Genomic DNA, 26,618 nt, shown 5'->3' on the forward strand with positions numbered 1-26,618 from the left:
GCTCATTTAGGTCAATTTACGAGACTTCTCCGCATAGAGACGAGGAGTCCAGTCTCTTACCCCTCTCCCAACGTACGGCGACAAAGTAATTTCTTCGAAAATGGAAACGATACATAGGCATCTTAAAACAAGATATTCCTCGCTACCAATACCGAATACGAACCTATTTTATTGCCCTGTTGCAGTTCCCTTGGTGGCCTATGGACTCAAATAAGCCACAAAAAGTATAAAAAAGGATTTATTGAAATTGTTGAATGACAAAAGAGAACTAAAAGTTTGGCTTAAGAGAAAGTTTAGCAAACGTTTGCCTGTACAGATGACAAAATAAAACAAAACAAAACAGGATAAACTAACTTTAAGGATATGAAAAGAAACTATACATTCATGAGGCTTGAAGAGCCATTCACTGACTGCAAGGGTAAGAAAATACAATTTTGCACTAGCAATATGCCATTGAATGCAAGAACACGAGCCCAAATATCAGGCTGTGCCCAAAATGCGTCTATATTCTCTGCATTTGAAAAGGTAATGACCAATACATGTACAGATTCTGTCTTCAGAATACTGTAGGTTACTGTAGTTTACAGGCCAAGTTACACAGATATTTGAATTTATTTTATTACAGAGAATTGTTACAGCTGAATTTAATCATGAAATGTCTGCCTTTATCAAAAGCAATAGAGAACGGATTTTGGTCACTATTTACAGAGAAAAAAAAACAACTATCCAAGAGGGAGTAGGGGGGGTATAATGCATTTTCTGATAATGGCAGACATTCCCAAGGGAACACACAGAAGTGATTTCTGTGCATGTTCCAACTGACAGAATGGTGCATTTGTCACCATGCCTAAACAGCACATACAACATTCTGATGACATCACAGATGCACATTTTAAACTAAGATAAAGGGAGGAAAAAAAAAAAAAAAAAAAAAAAAAAGTAGGTTGGGGTCATTTTTTTGAAAATAAAAAAGAAAAAAAGTCAACGTTAAAATATACTCAAACATGCACTCTAAAAAGTTTTTGGTATATATTTTTTTATCTTTAAATACACAAGTCATCAGCAATCTGTATACACATTTAGGCATCAATAACACAAGTAAGGGGGGGGGGATCTTTACACTGGGTGTACTGTCCATTCTGATGTGAAGAAATTACTACTATTGTCTTTCTGTACGGTTTAAAGAAAACAGTAAAAGGAGAAATAATGGGAATTACAATAAAAAAACGAAACAAAAAACAAAAAAAGTATCCCTCGCCCACCCCGCCCACACCACACCAAGTTAACACCACCCATTCCCACTGCAACATGACATTTTAGAAAATACAGGGAAATACAGGGTTAAAACAGTCAGGTCACAACTGAAGAGGACTGAGCAGGTCAGACGCCTTAATCCTCATCTTCACCTTCATCCTCAGGGTCCCTTTTTCTTTTCTGTCCCCGCTCTTCCTCTGAGGGGAGAGGATAATCGTGAGAACACCACCCTTTTCTGCAGGATTTTGAAAATGCATCCCCAACGGCTGCTAGTTCTCACCCATCCCTCGCGTTAGCATGCCGCATTTCCCGTAAGCCTAAACCCATCTCTGGGGCACTCACGGCCCTGAAGGCAGCACTCACCATCTAACTTACCGTAGTCATCCTCATCTTCGTCATCTACCTCTCCGTCATTCAACTCTTCTTCCTCTTCCTCCTAAAGAGAGGGGGAAACACCTTTAACTGATGCCTTCTGGAAACCACCACAGTATTCACAAATGCAGGAGGCCAAACCAGGAAATTGACATTAAGATACTAACAGCTGAATAAACTACAACAGCTTTAGAAAATTGCAGATATTTGAACTGGTTAATGGATTTTCCAAGTTTCAAAGATACAAATCTACACCTGCATGGTGTTAGTCAACTTGGGTCCATTAAAATAATGAAACCCTGGTCATCAGGCTGTAATCTGTATGTGGATGCTGGCAATAGTCATGACCCAATGCTTTATTCTCCAACACCTGCATCCTGGATACAGGACCCCCTTCCCTCCCCCACCTCCAGCTGAAGCTGCATTTTTTTCTCTGCAAAACATTTCAGGAGCTGACATGCTTGTGTAAAACCGAACAAGCAGTGGCTGAAATTTGACAGCTGTATTAAGGTGTGCAAGCTTGATCTGCCTGAGATAACTGGGATTCTCAGGTGATGACATACTGCACAGATCTTCACCCCATCTTGCGCCTCACCTCTCCACTGATATCCTCTTCTTCCTCTTCTCCTTCCTCTTCATCCTCCTCCTCTTCCTCACCTTCCTCTTCATCCTCATCTCCTGGTGCAGCCTCTTCATCATATTCTTCCTCCTCTACCTCTGCAAATTTTACACAATGGTCTCAACAATCTTAAGCCCTTCAGACTGCTTATGAAATGATATACAAATGAACATTGAGCAGCACATTTCCAAAATGTCATTTTTTTAAAGTGTTATAATTTTTCGTATTCAGAATTTTAAAAAAGTAAAATAATTTACAGACACCAATAACATATCTGCTGCACTGATTAAATGTTCACATTCTCTTGCTATACACAATGCAAAAATATTCTGTTCCATATGGCCCTCGAGTTGTAGCATACCATCTTCATCATCATCATCATCATCCAGGCCTTCCACATAGGCCTCAGCGTCAGAGTCCGGTGCCTCCTTGTCCTCTTTGTCATACCCATCCAGGTACGTCAGTTGAGGAAGCAGCTTGAACACGTTTTCTCTGTAGTCGTTCAGGTTCGTCACCTCGCAGTTGAACAGGTCTAAACTTTTTAGGCTTTCCAACTTTTTCTGCAAAAGAAGAGGCAACAGTGAGCAAAAGCCATTAACGATGCTTTACAAACACGGCGGTCCCAGATGCCCCCCCCCCCCCCCCCCATCACGTCCGCACGACCCCCGGGCTCCCTCACCAGAGGTTCCATTGTGCTGAGGTCTTTGATTTTGTTGCCACTGAGGTTGAGATGTGTGAGGTTCGGGCATCTTTCTGCCAGCACTTCCAGCCCTCCTGAGATTCTGTTGTCACTGAGCTCAAGCTGAAACATAAGGGGCACAACTTGAGGCAATGCTTAAAAGGGAAAATTCTACTGAGCATCTTGTTTGGAAAACAACCCTCCGGGGGGGGTGGGGAGAACCAACCTTTTTAAGTTTGTTTAACTTGGGCAAGTTTGCGACGGACGTCAAGCCTACGTTGATTGTGCTTAAAAATTCCAGTTCTTCAAATTCATCTGTGAGACCCTCGATTTTTCCCTCGTTCGAACGACAGTTGTCTAGAACGAGTTCTGTGACCTGAAAGATAGGAGGAGATCAATTAAAATAGCCAAAACAAAACATTGGGGAAAATATATATATATATATATATATATATATATATATATATATATATATCATGACAATCAGTTGCTCTGAATATAAGCTACATGTACAACGGTCTACACAACAGCAAACCCCACTGGCAGAGAGTGCTGGAATAGGTGAGGCCGTAGATTACTTTAGCAAGCTTAAATTGAGCCAAATCATTGTTGTTTCCAACTTCTGACACAGAGTGTAGCTCGCACTGTATGTCAACTCAGCAAGCATTACAAACAATGCTTGGGGTTGCCTTTCTAATATTGCTGGTCCAATATTACCAAAATACCTAGCCCAGCCTTGTCAAAATGATCCCAAACTGTGACTCACTGACCCACATTACAGTGCATTGTAATCCAACACAAAAAAGTGCTAAAGGATATGTTCATCTTAACGCACAGAAGCAACTACAGCACACACGTAACAAAACTTTATATGTACAGTAAATTAAACCTTGGAGTGGCTATTAAATTTATAGGCTTTGTTACAGCTACTCGTTATATACCTAAGGCACTCTGCACAAAGTCTAAACTGCTTTGACTTTGTAAACAAATTGCTTTCCTCACTGCAGACTTCATAAATCATCCCATGGCCATCCAGTACATGGGCTACCTACTAATTTTTATAAACGGTAACAAAGATACCAGCTACTGTGAAATTACTAAAGGTAGTGTACACACGCTAACTAACAGTCTCCTAAACACAAGACAGAACAGTAACCATCTAGTAGGTTGCATACATGAATCCTACCTGCTCGACAGTGAAGCAAAATCTCCATTACAGCACAACATCATTCACGTTTAACACAATATTAAGAAACCTTTCACAACAGAATCTAGCGGGCGCTACATTCATGCCAACCCTGTCAAAAATAGCGGGTCAATTGGGCACCTAACTAGCCAGCAATTATTGCTACATCGGTAGCTATATTATTCCACAATTCATTTACGTAAACGCATGCTTCAATATGTACACAATACTATTTATGGCGGCATTTGCGGTTTCTTCTACCGTCAGCTCTGCTTGCCGCACCAAGACGTATCGCCAGCAGTAAACTAAAGGCGCAAGAGCGACGCATAAACCACCCACTTGCATAAACACCCCCGGAATTTAAACTGCGTGCTCAATAGATACGTCTTGTGTACAATGTGATACGATTTTATTTACGAAAATAAAACACTTAAAAATTGAGCCACGTGGAGCAATGTTTTCTGATAACATCGTATCTACCTACATTTAAAAAAATAATATCCCATACCTTCCCGACCATAAACGCATTTCAGGTGTATTCAACCGATTCCCATTCTGCTTTATTTCGCCCAAGGTTAGCTAGCCATCGCTCAATTCAACGTAAAAAAAATATAAGCCAGTGGACCAGACATTGTTACTATGGACCACAGTTGTTTATTGTATTGATGGCAGTCTCGATTTTGATTCATTTCCTGGAGTTAAATGATGTTCTTTCGCCAAACTGACAACGCCACAGACAAAATGGCTGACTACACCATGGCTCTAAAGGGGATTGCCATCCTTCTCATTGTACACAGCGCAACTGAGATTACTATGGGACATTCTTGACAAATCAGATTCGCCTTTGAAGTCCTAAAACAGAGACACACGATTCATGTGAATTCAAGGGGTAGGCGGGGGCGGCATAGAATTAATTTGTGTTTAGCTTGCCGACACACACGCTACATAGCCAGCATATACAAGGACACAGCTAGCGATCGTTGAAGTCGTATTTCAAATCAAATAGCCAATATCCCCAAACAGATGTGTTGATTTGTACACATTACACAACGAACTAAAGCTTGTGTGCACCTAGGGTTAGCCAACAAGAAATCGATATCACAAGCTAGCTAATCGTGTGGCTTTGTTGCCTGGTAAAATGGCGGCTTGTTCAGGATGCCTCCATACACTATACAATCGGTGCAATTCGAAGTTAAGCATACTTCACGAAACTATCCCCAATATTGCAACGCAGTTAGGTTTTGAAATTAACGTGATCTGACGTCCATCTGTAATTTCATGTCGAATGAAGGTTCATGTATGCCCCGTGCGTGACGCACGTCCAGTGTAAACGAACACTGGCAACTAGCTGGCTAGAGCTCGCGTCGTGAACAACAAACAAGGCAGGCGGAGACTGGGTAAGCTAGCGAGTTCATGCTGCTGCCCGAGCCGTTTCGTTTGCCACGCTCAAAAGTACACGGGCACTTCACGCGGCAAATCGAGATTAACTACAACTCATGCAATGAAATACACTGGCGCTCATTTTGATAAATGTGTCCTCATGATTTGCATATTACTCGCAATGGAACAAACCGATAAATTGCCCTTATCCATCTTTGTCGCCTACTTTAAGAATTAGTTGGAAAGAAACACGACTCCATCGTTTAACCTGGTATACGGTTGAAGATTATGAATTTTCTATTTATTTATTTTTTTTACTTATCGTTTCGAGCGGGTCATCATGTCCAACATAAAATAACCCAATGTCCACCGATATAAAACGGGTATCGACGTGCTTTCAATTTACGCGTGATCTCATCTATTTTTCCTTCACTCAAGGTCTGCATCGATACCAACTACTCGGATAACACTGGAATTTGTTGATATGTACGTGAAAGTTCACCAAGTAATGAAGCTGGGTAACCACTCGAAGTTATTCGGCAATATACGTGACATAGTCAGACTATTTTTGTCCCATTCCAAGTTATTTAATAACTCGAGATCCTTGGATTGTGCACACATGCAGAAAAGAGAATTTGCACTAAGCAAACTCACAAGCAAAATTTCAGTGAAACAGCCATGCCCTCCGTAAACGGCCCAAATCATCAGTCACGGTACATTGTTGATAAGAGAGAAAAGGGCGCGTTCGGGACTAACGTTACAAAGTTACAAATATGGCTCCACACCGATATCCTTGTTTATAGCCAGCTTCGGCAAGTAAGAAGCGCCGCACTGTACGCTACACAAAAAGCCTGTCAGGTTTGCAATCGTTTTAAAGTTATCGAATCCAAGCGCAGCGATAAAGACAAAATCGGTCATTTTGAATTGCAGTTAAAAAGCTGTAAACTTTCTCTATACTGTACTGCCCATTCAATGGATCGACATAAACTACACTGCACACGCGTGCGCTTTTCCCCCAAAATCAAGGACAGGGCTTAGCCAATGGCATACTGTTAAAATAATAAACCAAACTATTTAAAGTAATCTTACGCCTGACGGTGTTCGATTCCGCAGTTCTAGGGTAATTCTTTTCTTCATATCCATCTTGAGGGAGTTAGCTACACTGTATATTAATCTAGTAACCCAGTAAGAGCAGTTGGACTTGCAGGGCTCTTTACACACAGCTACCGCCTCAAACACTGTGTCGCTGCTCAATCTAACTTGATCACTCGGGGGCAGGAGCAGGCCGGTCGATTGTCGTCACCACTAACCAATCATAAACATCAAATAATATATGAACAGTCCTTTGCACACCCAGCCCCAAATGAGAACCAATTATTTAATAAGGCGGAGCTACAAAGATTAAGTTCGGTTGAGCTAGTGAGTGTACATTTAACTGACATCTCTGCATTCAATCGCCATCACTTAGGTTAAGGTGCGACTTGATACAAACGCGAAAAATAAGCAAGATTTTTTTTCTTTAAATACATTACGGAATGCCATATTATAAATAAAGTTTGTAACATCAGTGGTGTGTAGCCATGCCGTAGCTATGCCGTAGCTTGGATGGCCAACTGAATTCGACTGCAATACAGCTATATATAATCAGGCTAACAACATAGCAAATTATTCCTCCGCGATACAAATGGATTTACTGAAATCGAGGATGCTCCACAAGAAAACGCACGACTGGACTGCTCCATGCATAACGCGTTCAATAGTAAATATTTATAATAAAAAGCTTGCTGGCAGCAAGCAGTAGATGGCTTGCTAACTAGATGCACATCTTATTTAAACACCAGTATTATTACGTTATCAATTTACTTGGTGGATGCCCTCATCTTGTGAATGGTCGCTCGTGCTCTAGAGGATGCCAAGTACAAGGCATATTAACAATTCAAGCTCACTTTCCCTCGTGCACAACACAATTTTGGAAGGCGTCTCTTCGAGCTTTTTGCCCCTTCAGCTGTCCTACTTCGAAAATTACAGGTCACACCACGTGGCATATTGACTTTGGGGGGTGGGCAATAGATTTTATGAAGTTATCTAGCCGCAGTCAGTTTTCTTTGCACGTTTTCCAGACATATCACATTATTGCGTCCTTAGCCACTGCAAATGATTAGTCGCAATATATTTCCAAACTAACTAACACCGTTGAGCTTCCATTCTCTCGCGTGCTCTCTCCCCCTCACACAAACACACACAACTCCTTTGTTGTAACAAACAACACCGCATTTCCAACACAGATGGCTAGGTAACGTTAGCTAACTGGGCTCCACATGAACGCATTATGTAGCTACGTTATACCTAGTCACAACTTAAAGACCACTGACAGCTGAGCAAACATAACAGTTCCTAGCAATCATGTGCAAGCGCCATAAAACGGTGGCATCTCGAACTATGAGAAGGATGTCCCTCATTTATCTGGACTTAAAATCTGGGCTAGTTACTTCGCTAGTCTAACTTGTAAGCTATTGCACACTGACACTGCAACCTTGACTAAAGTTCGACCAAGTGCCGCAAAAGCTTGCCACACATTCGCATATAGTATATCAGTTATTAATTTCCGGCAACGTTAGTTTAGTTGCCTTGTTCACGGTTCGGTGCCACGGCTATGTCTACGGAGTGATGCCAAACGCTGCCTCTCCTCGATTGTAAAGGTGTTGAATGTTTCACAAATCTGGTCGTTTTGTGCAGTGGTGAACGGTGGGATCAAACTAGGATTACCTAGCTATATAAACCAGGAATGTTAAAACAACCGTTTAATAACTATCGTAGTTCCCCCAAAAGCGACATTGTGCCAAGTAATGTGAACGTAGAGAAGTATAAGGTAACAAGACATGGCAGCTTGAACAGACTAACATGTCGTTAGACTAACGTGCCGTTACATAGGTTCTCGGCAATTCATCTCATGTCTCCTAAGATAAATGCTGACTATAATAAACTCAGTTGACGTATTACAACGAATTTGGGAAAATACCCTGTAGTTACAGTAATGGCGTATCGCATTTAATGTTACCTAGCAAAGCATTAGTCTATGTGAAATGGAGAATTTAAAGAACCGCGTCCAATGTCTTTCTTCCAAGTTGACGCTAGCTAACTAACGCCACCAAAAACATACAATTTCCATAGCTAATTTGCTAATATATTAAAGCATTCTGTCTGTTTTGGAAAAAAGATTCAATTTCACTTAATTTGGAACCTACCTAGATTATATTGTACGTTAACGTATTCATAAAAAAATCTTAGCGCCAGCCACAATTTAGTGCTAATACAGTTAACGTTAGTGCAGTTGTCCAAGAAAGTTTTTTGCTAGATATCTCCCAGAATAAACACAGCCGCTGTTAGCTAGCGCGCTACTGTCATAGGACCTCACATTCCACATTTGTTATTTGACACAAACGAAATTTAATCGTGCAACAACATGCCTTGCACGGCCTCCACGGAAACCCCGTTAAAATCGTTTGATTGACATAGTGCTAAGCCACTCGCGATCACCGACGCCCTTACTGCGGTTTAGTAGGGTGTGCGTTGCTCTTCTCGTCGTACTGAAGACGCAGTCACCATTGATTGGTCTACACAAGTTATACGAGCGTCTACACCAATCAGAAACGAGCATACGTAGGGAACGAAGAGAAAAACAAATTCTATATCCTTTCCTGATTACACAATTCAAACCCTTCACTTCCGCTCCGCACTGAACCCACATTCCAACCGTTGTTTAAAAACAGCAGACTTAAAGGGTCACCTGACTACATCGGCGCCATCTTGTCCGCTATATAGCATACATTTCAAACAAAACATTTAATGTTATTAAATATACGAAAGAAATTAGTTAACATTACCTATTATTCAGGTCATTTCTGTGTGGAGCTCCGCTGCCGCTTTTAAAGGCACGGAAAATGAGAACAGCAACTGCGTGGCATTTTATTGTTTTCACAAATGCACCGGCTTGGTATGCTGGCTTGAAAGAACGCAATTACATGGCGCCTCTCGTTTGAACGAATGTCATAAAATTTACAAGAAAATTTCGTGACATTTTAGCCGTTGCTGCGAAATTGAATCTTCGACTGTCGCTGTGGACAGTTTCCAGTCCGCGACTGCAGGTTTACTTGGAGCCATTTTTGGGTCTCCTTGCGTAGAGAGAACCATTTTCCGCTGGGTGTGTCTCACTGGCTGTCCTGCAATGCTGCAGTTGCTGCGAGCGGCAGACTGCGTGCTCAGTGTACGCAGCGCTAAATGTACACACAGTGCTCGGCCCAAGGCACGCCACAATCTCTCTCTCTCTCTCACTCACTCTCTGTGAATTTCCAGCAGGCTGTGTACAGTAGCTATTAAAGCATGTAGGGAGCTACTCGCATTAGCTAGTAGTCAGTTGTTATGTGACACAATGTAATATTGGGACAGGCAGGTTTCCTTTTCATTTAGCATGTTTGTCTCCACCAGTAGCAGATATATCAGATACCTCGCCGTAATTGGGTTCTTTTACATGTTTGATAACGTTATGCTACTGTCCAAGGTAGCTGAATCTGTAGCTGACTAGGTAACTTGAATCTTTAAAGACTTATTTTTACTTCCACCGCCAACGTATGCATTGCACACGTATCTGACACGTATTACGTAAAATATCTATAGATACATTTACCCTTCTGAACAGATAGGCATGTCCCCACAAATGCTGTTTCTGATCGCTAATTTACCTTATCCCTCTATTAATACAAACAGTACACATATTTATACAGCTCTTTTAAGTGCACAAAAAGTGATAACAGGAATAACGAACGGCCACTTTGTCTGTTAAAGTGATATTCGACTATTTTTTTTCATAAGTTACTGCAGTCATAGCATGTTGACCAAAAAAATACATCAAAACACTATTCAAAAAATATCCTTGTTATAAATAGCATAATACCGCCATCTAGTGGCGTATTGTTCAAATAACGTCCTTTCGTTTACTTTATTTTGTGGGCTACTATGGTACGTGAAAACACCAATTCAGGACACTTGATTGGATAAATAAATTGGAGTATTTATTTAGCATGTTATTTTTGATATCCATCTTGCCGACTTCCAACTCGGGAAGCCTGGAAGAGCATTATAGGTATAACATGTGCAGCTGCACTGCTGGTTTTTTTATCCGAGATTTCGAAACGAACCTGTCGACTAAACTGTCGAGCTTGCCAATTTAAATATGACTCTTCAAAAATGAGCAGCCACAAATGTGCTAAATGTATATCAGAATGTGTACAACAGATCTCTTTGGATCTTCTTGCCAAACAAATGGTATTAATTTCTGTAAATTGTCAATTTACTTAAATCTTTAATTACATTTCTCAATAAGAAAGAAACGTTTCTAAGTTCAGGTTCTAAACTAAATCTGTGCAATTATCAATTATAAGTTTAAAAGAGTAACATGTTGGTTGAATGTGACACTTCCCAGTTGTCTTTAGGCAACAATAAAACAAATGTGCATCTTTTTAAAAAATTCATTCATTAATTCATTCATTCATTCATTCATTATCCTAACCCACTTATCCTGAACAGGGTTGCAAGGGGGCTGGAGCCTATCCCAGCATACATTGGGCGAAAGGCAGGAATACACCCTGGACAGGCCGCCAGTCCATCGCAGGGCACACACACCATTCACTCACACACTCATACCTATGGGCAATTTAGACTCTCCAATCAGCCTAACCTGCATGTCTTTGGACTGTGGAAGGAAACCGGAGTACCCGGAGGAAACCCATGCAAACACGCCGACCGGGATTCGAATCCAGGACCTCCGTGCTACCCACTGCACCATCCGTGCCGTCGTTTTTTTAAAATTCAGTCATATAAATTTATTTTCAAGCTTATTTTTCTAAGCCTAAATTTCCCACTATAAAAGTTCACCCAAACTGTCTGGGCATGGTAATGAGAACGAGTCAATTAGCAATGATGTGCTCCCACTTTCCTGTAGGCCAGCAGCGCACTGTGGGTCAGGAGTTATAGGGGAGGGATAAGGGGAGTGGTTTCCTCATGTGACGCACTACCAGGGGAACATTCTCAACCAGTTGAAAATAGGATGATACGTTTAAAAAGCTTACTTCGACAAAACAAAAGAATGGACACACATTTTTAATACTTTCATCGTGTTTCTTCAATGCCCTCTTGTGCAAATTGCATGTAAAAACCTAGAAAGTGTGACCAACCACGTTACTCCTTTAAACTTGAAATCCAAGCCGGGTCGCCTCTTCAGTCACTTCTACAAGACTGGTGCTCTTTGTAAATGGTAGACGGTTGGAATTTTTATAGTGCCTTTATCCAATGCGCTGTACAATTGATGCTTCTCATTCACCCATTCATACACACACTCACACATGAACGGGGATTGGCTGCCTTGCAAGGCACCAAACAGCTCGTCAGGACCATTTAGGGGTTAGGTCTCTTGCTCAGGGACACTTCGACACACCCAGGGTGGGATCAAACTGGCAACCCTCCGACTGCTCTTACCGCCTGAGCCAATGTCGCCCCTGTAATTAATATTATTGTTAATTTACTGTTATTAACATTCTCCTGACAATTTCACAAATGCAAATTGGCTTAGATTGTCATGTGTTACTTTTATACACAGTGGGCTCCAGAATTATTGGCACCCTTGATTGAAATGATGAAAAAAGCTGCATATAATAAACAGCACAGAGAAATAAAAGTATATACTTTTATTTCAATACATTTGCTCTCATGTTTCAATCTTTTTTATTAAGCAATATCATTTTTTTCTGAAAACCATAGGTGTCAGAATTATTAGCACTTGTAAAAGTGAAATTTGCAATAATAGTTTACTTACTTTAGTTTATCTTGGTGTAAATGATATATAGATATCTATATTGTGTCATTCCATCACTTCCTGTTTCATTAGAGTATAAAAATGTGACAAGGTACAAGCATGCAAAATCCATCAGCATGGGAAAATGGGGTAGCGCGGATGGTGCAGGGGGTAGCACTGCCGCCTCACAGCACGGAGGTCCTGGGTTCGAATCCCTGTCGGCCAGGGCCTCTCTGTGTGGAGTTTGCATGTTCTCCCCGTGTCTGCGTGGGTTTCCTCCGGGTACTCCGGTTTCCTCCCACAGTCCAAAGACATGCAGGTTAGGTTGATTGGAGAGTCTAAATTGCCCATAGGTATGAATGTGTGAGTAAATGGTGTGTGTGCCCTGCGATGGACTGGCGACCTGTCCAGGGTGTATTCTTGCCTTTCGCCCAATGTATGCTGGGATAGGCTCCAGCCCCCCTGCGACCCTGTTCAGGATAAGTGGGTTAAGATAATGGATGGATGGAAGTCTAGTCATGGGTACACAAAAACATAAATGGTTCAACATACCACTTTGCACTATAAGGGCAAGAATAGAAAAATAGCGCAATTACAGTGCAAAGTGGTATAACCAGACAGCGAAGAAGATACTGTGGGAGGCCATAGAGAACCCAGGGATCACAGTTTCAGAATTACAGTGATTGGTTGCATTTTGGGGTAACCAAGCCTCAAAAAGAACCATAAAATGGCACCGCCATACCAACAGACTGTGTGGAAGGGCTCTTACTGAGCAAAATAAACAAAACCAAGCATCTGGAGTTCCAGTTATAATGTCATTGGGATTATGACTAGAAGAGAGTGCTTCGGTCAGATGAGACCGAAAATGGAACATCAACATGTTTGGCAGCAAACTAAGCATGCATACCAGGACTTAAATCTGAAGAGGGGGGGTCCATAAACACAAACCCAAGGATATCAATGATTCTGAAAGGTCCTGCATGGAGGAATGGTAGAAAAAATCCCTTTTAACCTTATCAGAACTTACAGTATTAAACCGGGAGTGAAACAAAAAATACATGTACACATGTTCAATCAATTAAAAAACACAGTGCTTTACACATGTTGGAAAATAAAGCTTCTGTCAATAACCTTTTTTTTAAGTTTTCAATGATTGAATGGTGCCAATTACTATGGAGCCCACTGTATATATACAGTCTGTAAGTATTTTGGACAGTGACCCATTTCTTTTTGTTTTGGCTCTGTACTCCAGCACATTGAATTTGAGCTAATAATGACTATGAAGTTAAAGTGTAGATTTTAGCTTTAATATTTTACATCCATATTGGGTGAACAGTGTAGGAATTGTAGTAATCTTTATTCACAATCCCCCCAATTTTAAGGAACCAAAAGTTATTGGATTATTGGCTGCTCAAATGGTTTTTGGACAAGTGTGTTAAGTTTCATAATTTGTTCATATTTGTGCATGTACGAGCTAGCAAAAGGTCATTCATGGAGTGCCATCCGCATCTGGAGTCTGTTCTTGTTGTCTCTCAACAACAATTACCTGGTAGATCATAGAAGACCAGTTTATTGGATGACAGAAGAATCTTTCAAATGGTGAACAAAAATCCTTTTGTAACTGGGACGTGTTATGAACAGATGAGACAAAGATTGACCTGTACCAGGGTGATGGAAAAAGGAAAGCGTGGAGAAAAAAACAACAGCTCATGATCCAAAGCATATCATATCATCTGTCAAACAGGTGAGAGGTAGTGCTATGGCTTGGCTCGGGCATGTATGGCTGCCACTAGAACTGACTAACTTATGTTCATTGATGATGTCACTGCTGACAGCAGCAGCAGGATGCCGAAGTATACAGGAACATCTTGTCTGCTCAGATCCAAGCAAATTCATCAAAACTGATTGGAAGATGCCTCATCATACAGGAAGCATCTCGAAGCTTACAGCCAAGGCAAAAAATGGTCTTGACTGGCCAAGTCAATCACCTAATCTCAATTCAACTGAGCAAGCATTTCACTTGCTGAAGACCAGACTGAAGGCAAATAGATGCAAGAACTGAAGATGACTCCAATACAGGCCTGGAAGAGCATTACCAGGGAACATAGCCAGTATCTGGTGATTTCAATAGGTCATTGCAACAGATTTGCAACAAATTATTGAATCTGATTACTTTATAAGGTCAATAACAGGAAATCAAAAGCCTAGAAAAAAGACTAGATACTGAACGCTTTCCTATACCTGCACTAAGGAAGGGATTGAATACACCTGACTATTCAGAAGCAGCTGAGAAGCCAACTGTCCAATTACTTTTGGTCCCTTAACATGGAGGGTTTGTGCATAAAAATGGATGCAATTCCTACGATATTTACATCCATATTGTATTCCTCCAATAAGGATGTGAACACTCTTAAATTAAAGGGGCCAGTCTGCACTTTAACCTCACATTTATTGTTTAATTTGAAATCCATTGTGTTTGACTACAGAGCCAAAAGAAAATAAATTGTTCAAATACATACAGTTTTCACTGAATATGAAACATAAAATAAGTATTGGATTATTGGGATTCAAGTGTTGATTGTTTTCTCAAGGACTGGCCTAGTTTCTCTGCCTTAAAATTCACCAAGCAGGCCCATGTTACAAGAATGAGAGGGGATGTCAGAGACAGCTGCTCTTACCCATGGAGAGGCTAGCCCCCTCCCCTCCCCTCCCCCGCCACTACTGACTTTTCCTAAAAACACCTCAGACCCGGCAGCCAGAACATCTTCCGTCTGCTGACACAAAATCACTGTGACTTACCAGCATTAGAAGCGAAAACATGCACCTGGTTACTTATAAAAGGCTATAAATAATGACAGGTAAGAAAAAATATAAATTCTCCTCTCATTTAAGCTTTGATGTTTGTTTTTATATTTTAGTAGTTTTTTGTGTTTGAATATATACACTCAGTGACCACTCTATTAGGTAGACCTGTACACCAGCTTGTTAATGCAAATATTTAATCAGCCAATCATGTGGCAGCAACTAAATGCATACAAGCATGCGGACATGGTCAAGAGGTTCAGCTGTTTTTCAGACCAAATGTCAGAATGAGGAAGAAATGTGATCTAAGTGACTTTGGCCGTGGAATGATTGTTGGTGCCAGACAGGGTGGTTTGAGTATCTCAGAAACTTCTGATCTCCTGTGATTTTCACAATAAAGTGCTCACTGAGTGTATAATATACTGCTACAGGTGTACTATAACATGTGTGTATAAATAATATCCTATTCTTACTGTAGTTTATAGGAAATGGTCAAACTGCAGTCTACTGCAGCCGAAGTTGAGAGCCCTAGCACACATTGCATCACAGGTTAAGGAAGTCAGCTGGACCAATATGAACCTTATCAGTATTGTGCCTAGTTAAACAGTCTGGGCTTGGCAAGAGAAGTGCAGAACCTTACACGAAGAACATGCATTAAACTTTGGTGATTGTCTTTTTAATCTTTCTTAGAATTTTTAGGAATATATTTGAATATTTCACCAGAACAAACCTAGATGGAATTAGCTAAGAGAGCGGGCACGAGCATGTGTGCTATTGTGCGTGTCACCATGCTGTTTCAGTTGCAGTATTTCTACTTTATATGGAACGTACAGTGTAGTCCATAAGTATTTGGACAATGACACAATTATTGCTGTTTTTGTTCTCCTGCACATTAGATTTGAAATAAAAGAAGGAATATGAGTTTAGAGCTCAGACTGTCAGCTTTAATGTAAGGGTTTATTTATCCATATTATATGATTCATGTTGCAAATACATACTTTTTATACACAGTCCCCCCATTTTAGGGGACCAAAAGTAATTGGACAAATTATAACTAAATCTGAAATATTTAGTTCTTGTACTGCATTCCTGAAGTCTGCAACCCACAGACATCACCAAGCGCTGGTATATTCACTGGTGATGCTCTGCCAGGCTGGTACCATAGCCAGCTCCAATTCTGGTTTGTTCTGAACTGGAAATTCAGTTTATTCAGCAAGTGAAACGCATGTCGCATTCAGGTCAGGCGATTGGCTTGGCCGGCATTCTCTGAAAAGCTCCTTGGTTGTTTTGGCAATATGCTTGGCGGGTCCTGCTGCAAGATGAAGTGCCGTCCCAGGAGTTTTGAGGCATTGGTTGGATCTGAGCAGATATGATGCTACTGTACACTTCAGAATTCATTCTGGTGTTGTTCTCAGCAATCACATTATCAATAAAAACTAAAAAGTTAGACAGTTCCAGTGGCAACCATATTGTACATGCCCAAGCCATAACCATAACACTACCTCCACAGAGTTTCAAAGATGGCGGTTGGGTTCATTTCTTTTCACTTTCCATTACTTTGGCACAGGCTAATACAGCTAATACAGGCTAATACAGCAAAGTCCATGTGACTTTGTTCCTGAATGTGACAGTTCTACTTTTGAGGTTTACCAGTGGTTTGCATCTTGCAGTGAACACTCTGAGGCTATGCTGGTGTAGTCTTCTGTTTATTTTAGTCTTTGACGCATTCATGCCTACATCCTGGAGAGTGTTCTTGATCAGTTTGACAGTTGAAAAGGGGTTTTTCCTTCAGAACTGGATTTCTGTATTCTTCGGTCATCCACTACAGTGGTCTTTGGTGGTTTGCTATTACTGAGCTCACCAGTGATTTTGCTTGTTAACAACTTACCAGACCGTGCATTTTGAAATAACCAATGTTTTGGCTATGTCCCTCATTAATTTATTCAGATTTTTCCTCCCTGCGATGGCCTGCTTTGCTGCCATTGACAGTTCTTTTGTCCTCATTTCGACAATAGCAACAAACTCCAAATGCAAATTCCACACCTAGAATCAACTATAGAGCTTTTATTAGCCTTGTTGTTCATGAAGTAATGATTCAACAACACACAGCCGGCCGAAAAGCAGATGAGCAGCAATTATCTTTGGTCCCCCAGAATGGGGGAGGGGGGAGTTATGTGTAAAAAGTGCATGTAAATGTGTATGACAGTCTGCACTTTAACTTCCTATTCACTTTTTCAATTTAGAAACCAGTGCTGGAGTTACAGAGCCACAATGAGAAAAGCGTGTCGCTGTCCAAGTGCTTACGGACTGCGCTGTATTTAATCAACAGGCTGGGGTCCTCCATCGAGCTCCATCATTAGCCAGGCCAGTTAGCGCAAATGGTTTCACAGCCGCGCACTTGCTGCTTCTGACATCTCCATGGCAACACCAACAGCGTTGAGTTCCTGCAATGCTCTCATGCACAGGAGGGCTATTATTACAAACCCCAGAGCATTTCAGGTGTTTATGATAGCTTGGGGAATTCAAAAGAGATTACAGCTAAATATAAAACCAGATATGGAGATCATCCTCCTAAAGATTGGTGTGCCAGTGTGGGTATAATCAGTATGGTTACCACACCTGCACAGCCATTTCCTTTGTTTTGCGTCAACTGTGCTATAATTCCTCTCTTATTCACTTCTTTATTTTCTTGTTTACATTGCTATCATACTATAATCACTCGTGGCAACCATCTGCCCAGCAGAGTTCTATATATTTCTTGTTCATGTGATCAAGGCACTGAAGAAATATACACTCAGTGAGCACTTTATTAGATATTTATTAGACATATTTTTTCTTCTGCTGCTGTAACCTATCCACAACGCGTGTTCAGTTTGATGCTCTTCTGTATACCACTGTTGTAATGTCTGGACTCTCGTTTACGAACTCTGCCTCATCTCTGTTGCTACTGCTTGCTGGTTATCGACCTTTGTCTGTTTACTCTGCTGGAAGTTTGTCTGTTTACTCTGCTGCAATATAGACTTTAAACGTACTCCTGTGGTCTCGCTACTGGGTCTATTGTTCTGGTCCCTCACAATCCACTGAAGAGGTTTGCCGCGTTGTATGTCTATACAACATACGGAGAATCCGCCCCTTTCTCACCCCCTACTCAACCTAGCTCCTGGTCCAAGCGACGGTTCTGTCCCGCCTGGACTACTGCAATTCCCTCTTGGCTGGCCTCCCAGCGTCCGCCATCGGACCCCTCCAACTTATCCAGAATGCAGCAGCTCGTCTGGTCTTCAACCTTCCCAAATACTCACACGTCACCCCCCTGCTTACTTCCCTCCACTGGCTGCCTGTCATGGCTCGCATCAAATTCAAAACATTGGTGCTAGCCTTCCAAGCAGTTAAGGGGTCTTCCCCAGCTTACCTACAAAAAATCATCAGACCGTACACCCCTGCCAGACCTCTTCGTTCAGCCTCCACAGGCCACTTGGCACCTCCCCCTCTCCGAACCTCCACCTCACGACTACTGTCTGTTCTGGCTCCATGGTGGTGGAACGAACTCCCCGTTGAGGTCAGAACTGTACAATCTCTCTCCGCCTTCAAGCGCAAACTGAAGACGCACCTCTTCAAGCAGCACCTCTCCCCGTCTCTCCCTACCTCCCTGTGATCCTTAATTGTTGTCTTTGTGATTTACGTAGTGTTTCGGTATTTTTAGTTGGCTAGGTAAGCAGTATTGGGATAGTTAAGTCACTTTTGCTTTGTTGTTTGTTTATTTGTTGTTTAAAAAAAAAAAATAGGCCCTGGTCCTTATCTTTGTTGTACGGGTAGCACTGCTGCTGCTGACTGGATGTTTTTTGTTTTTCGCACCATTCTCTGTCTGGCACCAACCTTCATTCCACAGTCACTTAGATCACATTTCTTCCCAATTCTGACATTTGGTCTGTACAACAGCTGAACCTCTTGACCCACATCTTCATGCTTGTATGCATTTAGCTGTTGCCACATGATTGGCTGATTAAATATTTTCATTACCAAGCTGGTGTGCAGGTCTACCTAATAAATCGCTCACTGAGCGTGCATTGTGACGTGTCTCATTTGATTTATGGGAGTTACAGGTTATGCAGTTCAAGACCAGGCACAATAAACCTTGTCATGTCCAGTCTGCAGCCTGTATTTTATTTGAAGGGCAGTAACCAGACAATGGGGAGAGGTAGTGGAAGGAGAGAGAGAAGCCCTGTTCTCTCACCCCAGTAAGGCCTCCCTCCCCCTGCTCTAGCGCCATGAGCCTGGACGACGACGCCCACTGGCTGGAGTGGGTCACCAAGCAGTTCGAGAGCATCGCCGGGGAGGACAAAGAGATCGATCTGGATGAGTTCAAAACGGCCCTCAAGGTCAAGGAGGTGAGTCAAGGTCAAAACGTATCGCCTCCACACTGCAAAAATAGTCTGTCATAATAAGTCTTTTAATGAGTTTGTTTTCTCTCAAGCTGAGAATGTTAGCTTGTTCTAACTTGCCGTTTGCTTGTCAAGCTACATTTTCTTACCCCATTGGAATTGCAAATCCTGAAATTAGTCAAACTGTCTCACCTCATTCGTAATATTCTTGCCTTTTTTAGGGAAAAAGTAATAGAAATAAGATTTAAAATCTAAATATAAGGCTAAAATACTTACTGACTTATTATTTTGTATTATTTTGGTATGGATTACAATTCAAATACAGGGACGTAGATATGCTGTAGCAGTAGCCCAGCCTAAGCTCCATAACATATCCGTGCAGCATCTGGGTTCCACACACTGTTTATACACACCTCCCTGTGGGTAAGGTCTCCTGTGGTTCATCCCTACCGGAGCCCCGGTGTTGTTAATGTCTGGGGAGCTGGCATGCACAGCCCTCGGCAGTGTTGTTAATGTCTGGGGAGCTGGCATGCACAGCCCTCGGCAGTGTTGTTAATGTCTGGGGAGCTGGCACGCACAGCCCGGCTGTGACCGAGCGCTGCGCGTCTCTGTGCAGTCCTTTTTCGCAGAGCGCTTCTTTGCGCTGTTCGACTCGGACGGCAGCGGCACCATCAGCCTGGACGAGCTGCTGAAGGCGCTAGACCTGCTCATACACGGCAGCGAGACCGACAAGCTCCACTTCCTCTTCCAGGTGTACGACGTCGACGGTTAGAACGCCCTAGTGATGTCATCTGTGTGTGGTCTGCCTCCCCCGATCAGTGGTTCCCAGGCTGGGCCCTAGATTTGCACGGCAGAAATAACGAACATGCATGTTCTACACTTTCCCACACTGCACCTGTCACATCCTTTGCACTGGTTCAATGCACATGAAACCTGCTTTTACATTTTTCTTCAATTTCTTTTGCAAATTTGAATATATGTTTATGAATATATGAAAGCTGGGTGAGAGAAAATACACTCACTCATTAAGTGTGTTGTTGAAAGTTTGGGAACCACTGAACTAGATCCAGTCTATGATAACCAAACCTTCGTAGTCTGTATTATTCGTACCCATAATTTCTTATAAGCTGGTGCAAGACAGCTCATTCTGAGGAGTAATGATATTTCAATGTAAACTCATAAGTGGTAGAGCCTTAATTACATACACAAAATGCAAAACTTTCTTAGTTAAGACAGTTAATCAAATTTAGAAATCCACAGTTTGAATGAAAAATATGGCAGCAAAGTCGCATTGGCTGAAGCTAAGCTAAGAGGGTTTTAACAATGAAAACGTGGCGCACAGGCAGTGGCTCCATTGACCCGGATGAGTTACGCACGGTGCTGAAGTCCTGCCTGCGGGAGAGCGCCATCTCCCTGCCCGAGGAGAAGCTGGACGACCTGACCCTGGCCCTGTTTGAGTCCGCCGACAAGGACAACAGCGGCTCCATCACCTTCGAGGAGCTGAAGGCCGAGCTAGAGAGCTTCCCCGAAGTGATGGAGAACCTCACTATCAGGTGAGGCCTTTAAATCATGTGCACACACACACACACACACAAATACACACACATGTGTGCTTTCTCTCTGTCTCTCTCTCTCAGACAAGCACACACACACACACACACACATACATACACACGCACACACACACACAAAAATACACACATGTGTGTGCTTTCTCTCTGTCTCTCTCTCTCAGACACGCACACACACACATACATACACACGCACACACACAAAAAAAAATACACACACACATGTGCTTTCTCTCAGTCGCTCTCTCTCTCCCAGACTCACACACACGTGTGCTTTCTTTCTGGCTCTCTCTCTCAGACACACACACACACACACACACACACATTACATTACATTACATTACATTATTGGCATTTGGCAGACGCTCTTATCCAGAGCGACGTACAGTTGATTTAGACTAAGCAGGAGACAATCCTCCCCTGGAGCAATGCAGGGTTAAGGGCCTTGCTCAAGGGCCCAACGGCTGTGCAGATCTTATTGTGGCTACACCGGGATTAGAACCACCAACCTTACGTGTCCCAGTCATTTACCTTAACCACTACGCTACAGGCCGCCCCTGTACACACATATGTGTGCTTTCTCTTGGTCTCTCTCTCTCTCTCAGACACACACACGTGTGCTTTCCCTCTGTCACTCTCTCTCTCTGTCACACACACACCCACTTCCAAAGAAACACACACAAATGTGTACATATGAACACACAGACGTATGGACAACCACACATGCACATACTCATGTACGCACATGCACTAAACATGCACGTAATATATGTACATACATGTGACATTACATGTGTACCTTAAGCCTTTGTAGCCTTTGTGATCTCCCACAGGCAGACATACACAGTCCTTGAATGCTGTATTTAACATATACCTCAGCGATCATTGGGAATTGGGTATCTGATATCATTTTAGTGGGACTGCAGTATTCAATGCCATTCCCCTGCTTTGCTTGCTGCCGCTCTTGTGTATCCCACACTGTTCTCAGCATGGGTAGTACAGTCCTGGCCATATGGAGAGCGTGTGTGTTCTGGGCCTTGGCGTCCGCTGTCCCCTCACTGTGGGCATCTCCCGGCAGTGCTGCCAACTGGCTGAAGCCGCCGGCCCTGGAGCAGGAGAAGAGCCGCACGCCTCGGTACCTGACCCCCGCGTACTGGCACAACAACAGCCGCAAGCTGTTCTTCCTGTGCGCCTACGCCTGCCTGAACATGCTGCTCTTCACCATGGCTGCGCTCCACCACGCCCGCGGGGGGCCCTGGTTCATCGTGGCCAAGGGCTGCGGACAGTGCCTCAACTTCAACTGCACCTTCGTCGTGGTGAGCGCAACGCGGAGGAACGCTGACCGGCGCTAACCGCGCATGCCTTCTCTACAAAATGGCTGTGAGCTCTTTGCTTGCAGTCTGGAGACAGTCCATTGACCACTGTTGTTTCTGTTTATACTTAATCAGCATGGGCACCGTGGAAATGCATGCATAGAGATACAAGTATGTGTTGGCCTATTTGTTACATATAATGATATAGGACTGTAATGCCATTCAGAAGGTTGGCCATACTCTTTAATGTATGTCTACTATAGTTATGCTTCTGACATCTGAATGAATGTTTGTGAAGGCATGCTTGAGACTGATCACTGGATGTTCCCATGGCGACTATGTGTGAAGGTGCTGAGTGTTTCCATGGTGACTGTGTGAAAGTCTTAAGTGTTTCCATCGTTACTGTGTGTGCTAGTGCTGAGTGTTTCCATGGTGATTCTATGTGTGCAGGTGCTGAACGTTTCTGTGGTAACTGTGTGCAGGTGCTGAATGTTTTTATGGTAATCGTGTGCAGGTGCAGAATGTTTCTATGGTAACTGTGCAGGTATTGACTTTTCTATGGTAACTGTGCAGGTTCTGAACGTCTCTATGGTAACTGTGCAGGTGCTGAATGTTTCTATGATGACCGTGTGCAGGTGCTGAATGCTTCTATGGTAAATGTTTCTGTGGTAACTATGCAGGTGCTGAACATCTCTATGGTAACTGTGTTATGCTGAATGTTTCTATGGTAACTGTACAGGCGCTGAACGTCTCTATGGTAACTGCAGGTGCTGATGCTGAGGCATTGTCTCACTTGGCTCAGGGCCACCTGGATAGTGCGGGTCCTGCCCCTGGACCAGAACATCCTGCTGCATCAGATGGTGGGCTACGTCATCTTCGTCTTCACCCTGGGGCACACAGCTGCTCACGTCATGAACTTCGGTAACACATCCATATCCCAGCAATGATGTCATTGCTTTGAAATAGAAATGTGGAGTAAATGTGGACTTGGAAATGTGTAATACCAGATAGCTAAAGCTACCCTCAGCCTGCTTGCTGGCTGAAGCTGTTCTTATTTTATTCAGTGTTCTCCATGACTGCACAAGTGACTGTAATTGAAATTGTAATTCAATTTTCTTTTTATATTTAATGTGTCATAATTATCTCACTGCCCTGTTTGAGCCAGCTGGTCGGGTGAAAATGTTGTCACAGCCCTGGTTGTGTAATGGCCGCCTGTGGTCCTGCTGTAACGTCTGATACGTCTCTGCCTTCAGTAACGCTGTCCCAGGGCGAGGACGCCCACCGGCTGTGGGAGTACCTGCTGACCACGCGGCCCGGGATCGGCTGGGTGGGAGGGCTGGCATCCATCACGGGCGTGGTCCTGCAGCTCATCATCAGCCTCATGGTGGTGTGCTCCAGCACCTTCGTCCGCCGGAGCGGCCATTTTGAGGTGAGCACCTGCTGTTGCCATGGGGACCAACTGTTCCCCACCCGTCCTGTATCGGGTCATGGAGAATCAGTTTCCATCCAAGGGGCGGGTATTAAGGGTATGACGTATGGCACCAGTGTGTGTGTGTGTGTCTTAAGAGTATGACATATGGCACCAGTGTGTGTGTGTGTGTGTGTCTTAAGAGTATGACATGTGGCACCAGTGTGTGTGTCTTAAGAGTATGATGTATGGCACCAGTGTGTGTGTGTGTGTGTGTGTGTCTTAAGAGTATGAAGTATGGCACCAGTGTGTGTGTGTGTGTGTGTCTTAAGAGTATGACGTATGGCACCAGTGTGTGTGTGTGTGTGTGTGTGTGTGTGTCTTTAGAGTATGACGTATGGCACAAGCGTGTGTGTGTGTGTGTGTGTGTGTGTGTGTCTTTAGAGTATGACGTATGGCACCAGTGTGTGTGTGTGTGTGTGTCTTTAGAGTATGACGTATGGCACCAGTGTGTGTGTGTGTGTGTGTGTGTGTCTTTAGAGTATGACGTATGGCACCAGTGTGTGTGTGTGTGTGTGTCTGTGTGGGTGTGTGTGTGTGTGTGTCTTAAGAGTATGACGTATGGCACCAGTGTGTGTGTGTGTGTGTGTCTGTATGGGTGTGTGTGTGTGTGTCTTAAGAGTATGATGTATGGCACCAGCCTATAGGGAAGCCCGTACTTCATGAATTTGTAACTTCAGGTCAACTCAGCTCAGGTCCTACGGGGTCGCCATCCAGGAGATTTCCCAGGTCTTCACAAGCCATTAACCTTCTTAGAGCTGGAGAGGGAATTTTAATAGCTCCAATCAAGGAAAGAGAATTGGTCCAGTCAGCTGCCATTACTAGCTGAGCACACAATTAAGTTGGCAGGCTACACTCCCCCACCTTGGACTGGAAACTCCTCTGTTAACTGGGTGCCTGTGGTCTGCCAACACTATCCGCATCAGCAGGTAATCCACCATCACAATAACCCAATATCTCAGCTGGCTGTGTGCACTGTAGAGGTTTAGTGAGCGCCCTAGTGAGACTGCAGTAATGGAATGGGTATACGCTATACAGTTACTGTTGCACATTCTAAATTGGGTAGGAATAATGGAAATTAAAAGCTTGTTAACGAACAGATCTTAATTAGGCAAGCAGAGCCTGCAGACACTGTAATGTTCCTAAATCAGTTCCTAAATCAGGCCTGTGTAAATAAATGTATGTCAGCTTCCATCTAAAATACTTTCGCTCAGCTAGAGAAGCAGTGCTAAGTCTGAGGTACTACTTTTTCTCTCAAGTGGAAAATATCGGCTTGTTTTAAGTTTGCATGTGTTTGCAAGTGAAATGTTCTTACCCCATTTGCAAAACTTCAATAGTCAAATCTTCATATCTCACTTAATTGGCAATAATTCTGTCAAATTTAGGAATAGAAATAAGACTAAAATAATTGTGATTATTTATTTAGTTAATTATGTAGTATAAGACTAAAATAATTATGTTTTGTAGTGTAGTGCTCAACTTCATCGCTGTTACTGCTGTTCCTATGTTTACTCTCAGTGGCTTTCCCATGACCTCTCCTGTCCCACTGTGTCGGAGAGCCCTGCTTGACCTTGCGCATTAACAGCATGTTTCTGCGGCCCACAGGTGTTCTACTGGTCTCACCTGTTGTACATCTGGACGTGGGTCCTGCTGGTGCTCCACTGTGCCAATTTCTGGAAGTGGTTTGTGGCTCCGGGGCTGATCTTCCTGCTGGAGAAGCTGGTGGGCATCGCCGTGTCTCACATGGGCGGCCTCTACATCGTGGAGGTCAACCTGTTGCCATCGAAGGTGACTTTTTATGTGCCTGTTGCCATCCAAGGTGACTTTTTATGTGCTTGTTGCCATCCAAGGTGACTTTTTATGTGCTTGTTGCCATCCAAGGTGACTTTTTATGTGCTTGCTCCAATCACTGCAATGCATTCCCTGATGAACTACGCAGGTCATTCAAGTGCAGATAGGAGGAAAGTATTTTGCAACATTAAGACAATTCAGAAAAACAAGCTGTATGTTTACTTGTGATTAGCAAGGGAGTCATGAACTCAAGATTGGTTTGTTTAAAAAATCAGTGAGTCACTGAGAAATTATGCATCCACTCATTTGAGGATTCAATCAATCAGGCAGGCTGTATTTATAGAACACATCTCAACAAAATTTGCAACACAATGTGCTGAATACAAAAATAAAACTATTAAAGGCATACTATGCAGGATTTCTTTCCTTACTTCGCTCCTGAATTTATACACGAAAAGCATACACCCTCCATTTTCAACCCTGCCTCTGACTACCATGGGCTGTGATAGCAATGAGCTAAGAAACCGCAGTACTACTTCTCCATAAAGCATATGAGTTCAGCGTATTAGACTCATGCTCTTCAGATACAACGCAGAAATGAAAAAGGCCCACGCCCAGCAGAGGCCCGAGCAGTAGAATAACAATAAGCAGACGAGCATGGTATTGAACACAGACACAGGCTGCGTCTGTATCATAGTAATGACTGAGCGTGTTGGTTTTATTTTCAAGGTTAAAATCCTGCATAGTATGCCTTTAAGCACAATGAACTGAGCATAAAAAGCAGGTGATTAATAAAAGTCAGATAAAATAAAAAATAAATAAATGAATACAATAATTTAACAAGATCAAATTGAGTAAAAAAGAATAAGGATGCACTAAGTAAAACAATGCTTAGAAAGAGTAAACAATGCTTATTAAAAGGGTCCACAGATGCAGAGCTAATGTTGAGCCTGCAGG

General features: G+C 42.8%; 2 protein-coding genes across 4 annotated transcripts in view; one reads left to right on the top strand and one right to left on the bottom strand.

Annotated features, from left to right (window-relative positions):
• Positions 1-225: 225 nt before the first annotated feature.
• Positions 226-6,745, bottom strand: anp32a (acidic (leucine-rich) nuclear phosphoprotein 32 family, member A). 3 transcript variants are annotated; one of them, XM_061221642.1, is made up of 7 exons: positions 6,580-6,745; positions 3,151-3,300; positions 2,925-3,047; positions 2,607-2,805; positions 2,222-2,343; positions 1,618-1,690; positions 226-1,451 (listed from the first exon to the last, which is right to left on the bottom strand). In XM_061221642.1, exons 1-7 carry the CDS (start codon positions 6,631-6,633, stop codon positions 1,390-1,392), a joined length of 783 nt encoding a protein of 260 aa, XP_061077626.1. In that variant the 5' UTR covers positions 6,634-6,745; the 3' UTR covers positions 226-1,389. The 3 variants fall into 3 exon arrangements, with proteins under 3 accessions (XP_061077626.1, XP_061077627.1, XP_061077628.1); XM_061221643.1 differs by having other exon boundaries at positions 1,630-1,690; positions 6,580-6,742; XM_061221644.1 differs by lacking the exon at positions 6,580-6,745 and adding an exon at positions 4,619-5,230.
• nox5 (NADPH oxidase, EF-hand calcium binding domain 5) overlaps positions 5,295-26,618 on the top strand; it is a 28,601-nt gene continuing 7,277 nt past the window's right edge. Inside the window, exons 1-8 of the mRNA XM_061221641.1 lie at positions 5,295-5,507; positions 19,401-19,524; positions 20,135-20,285; positions 20,861-21,071; positions 22,168-22,405; positions 23,170-23,323; positions 23,656-23,831; positions 25,476-25,658. Coding sequence (XP_061077625.1) covers positions 19,405-19,524; positions 20,135-20,285; positions 20,861-21,071; positions 22,168-22,405; positions 23,170-23,323; positions 23,656-23,831; positions 25,476-25,658 — 1,233 coding nt within the window. The 5' untranslated portion in view covers positions 5,295-5,507; positions 19,401-19,404. The remainder of the gene's footprint in view (positions 5,508-19,400; positions 19,525-20,134; positions 20,286-20,860; positions 21,072-22,167; positions 22,406-23,169; positions 23,324-23,655; positions 23,832-25,475; positions 25,659-26,618) is intronic.

The sequence above is a fragment of the Conger conger genome, chromosome 15 (genome assembly GCF_963514075.1).
Source record: "Conger conger chromosome 15, fConCon1.1, whole genome shotgun sequence".
Taxonomy (NCBI): domain Eukaryota; kingdom Metazoa; phylum Chordata; class Actinopteri; order Anguilliformes; family Congridae; genus Conger; species Conger conger.

Bases quoted from the DNA above. Each gene is read 5' to 3' on its own strand.
- anp32a (XM_061221642.1), bottom strand. From the start codon at position 6,633: ATGGATATGAAGAAAAGAATTACCCTAGAACTGCGGAATCGAACACCG. The intron at 2,806-2,924 runs GTGAGGGAGCCC...CTTCTTTTGCAG, and splicing joins TCAGCACAATGGAACCTCTG to AAAAAGTTGGAAAGCCTAAA. The intron at 1,452-1,617 runs GTGAGTGCTGCC...CTCTCCCCTCAG, and splicing joins TGACTACGGTAAGTTAGATG to AGGAAGAGCGGGGACAGAAA.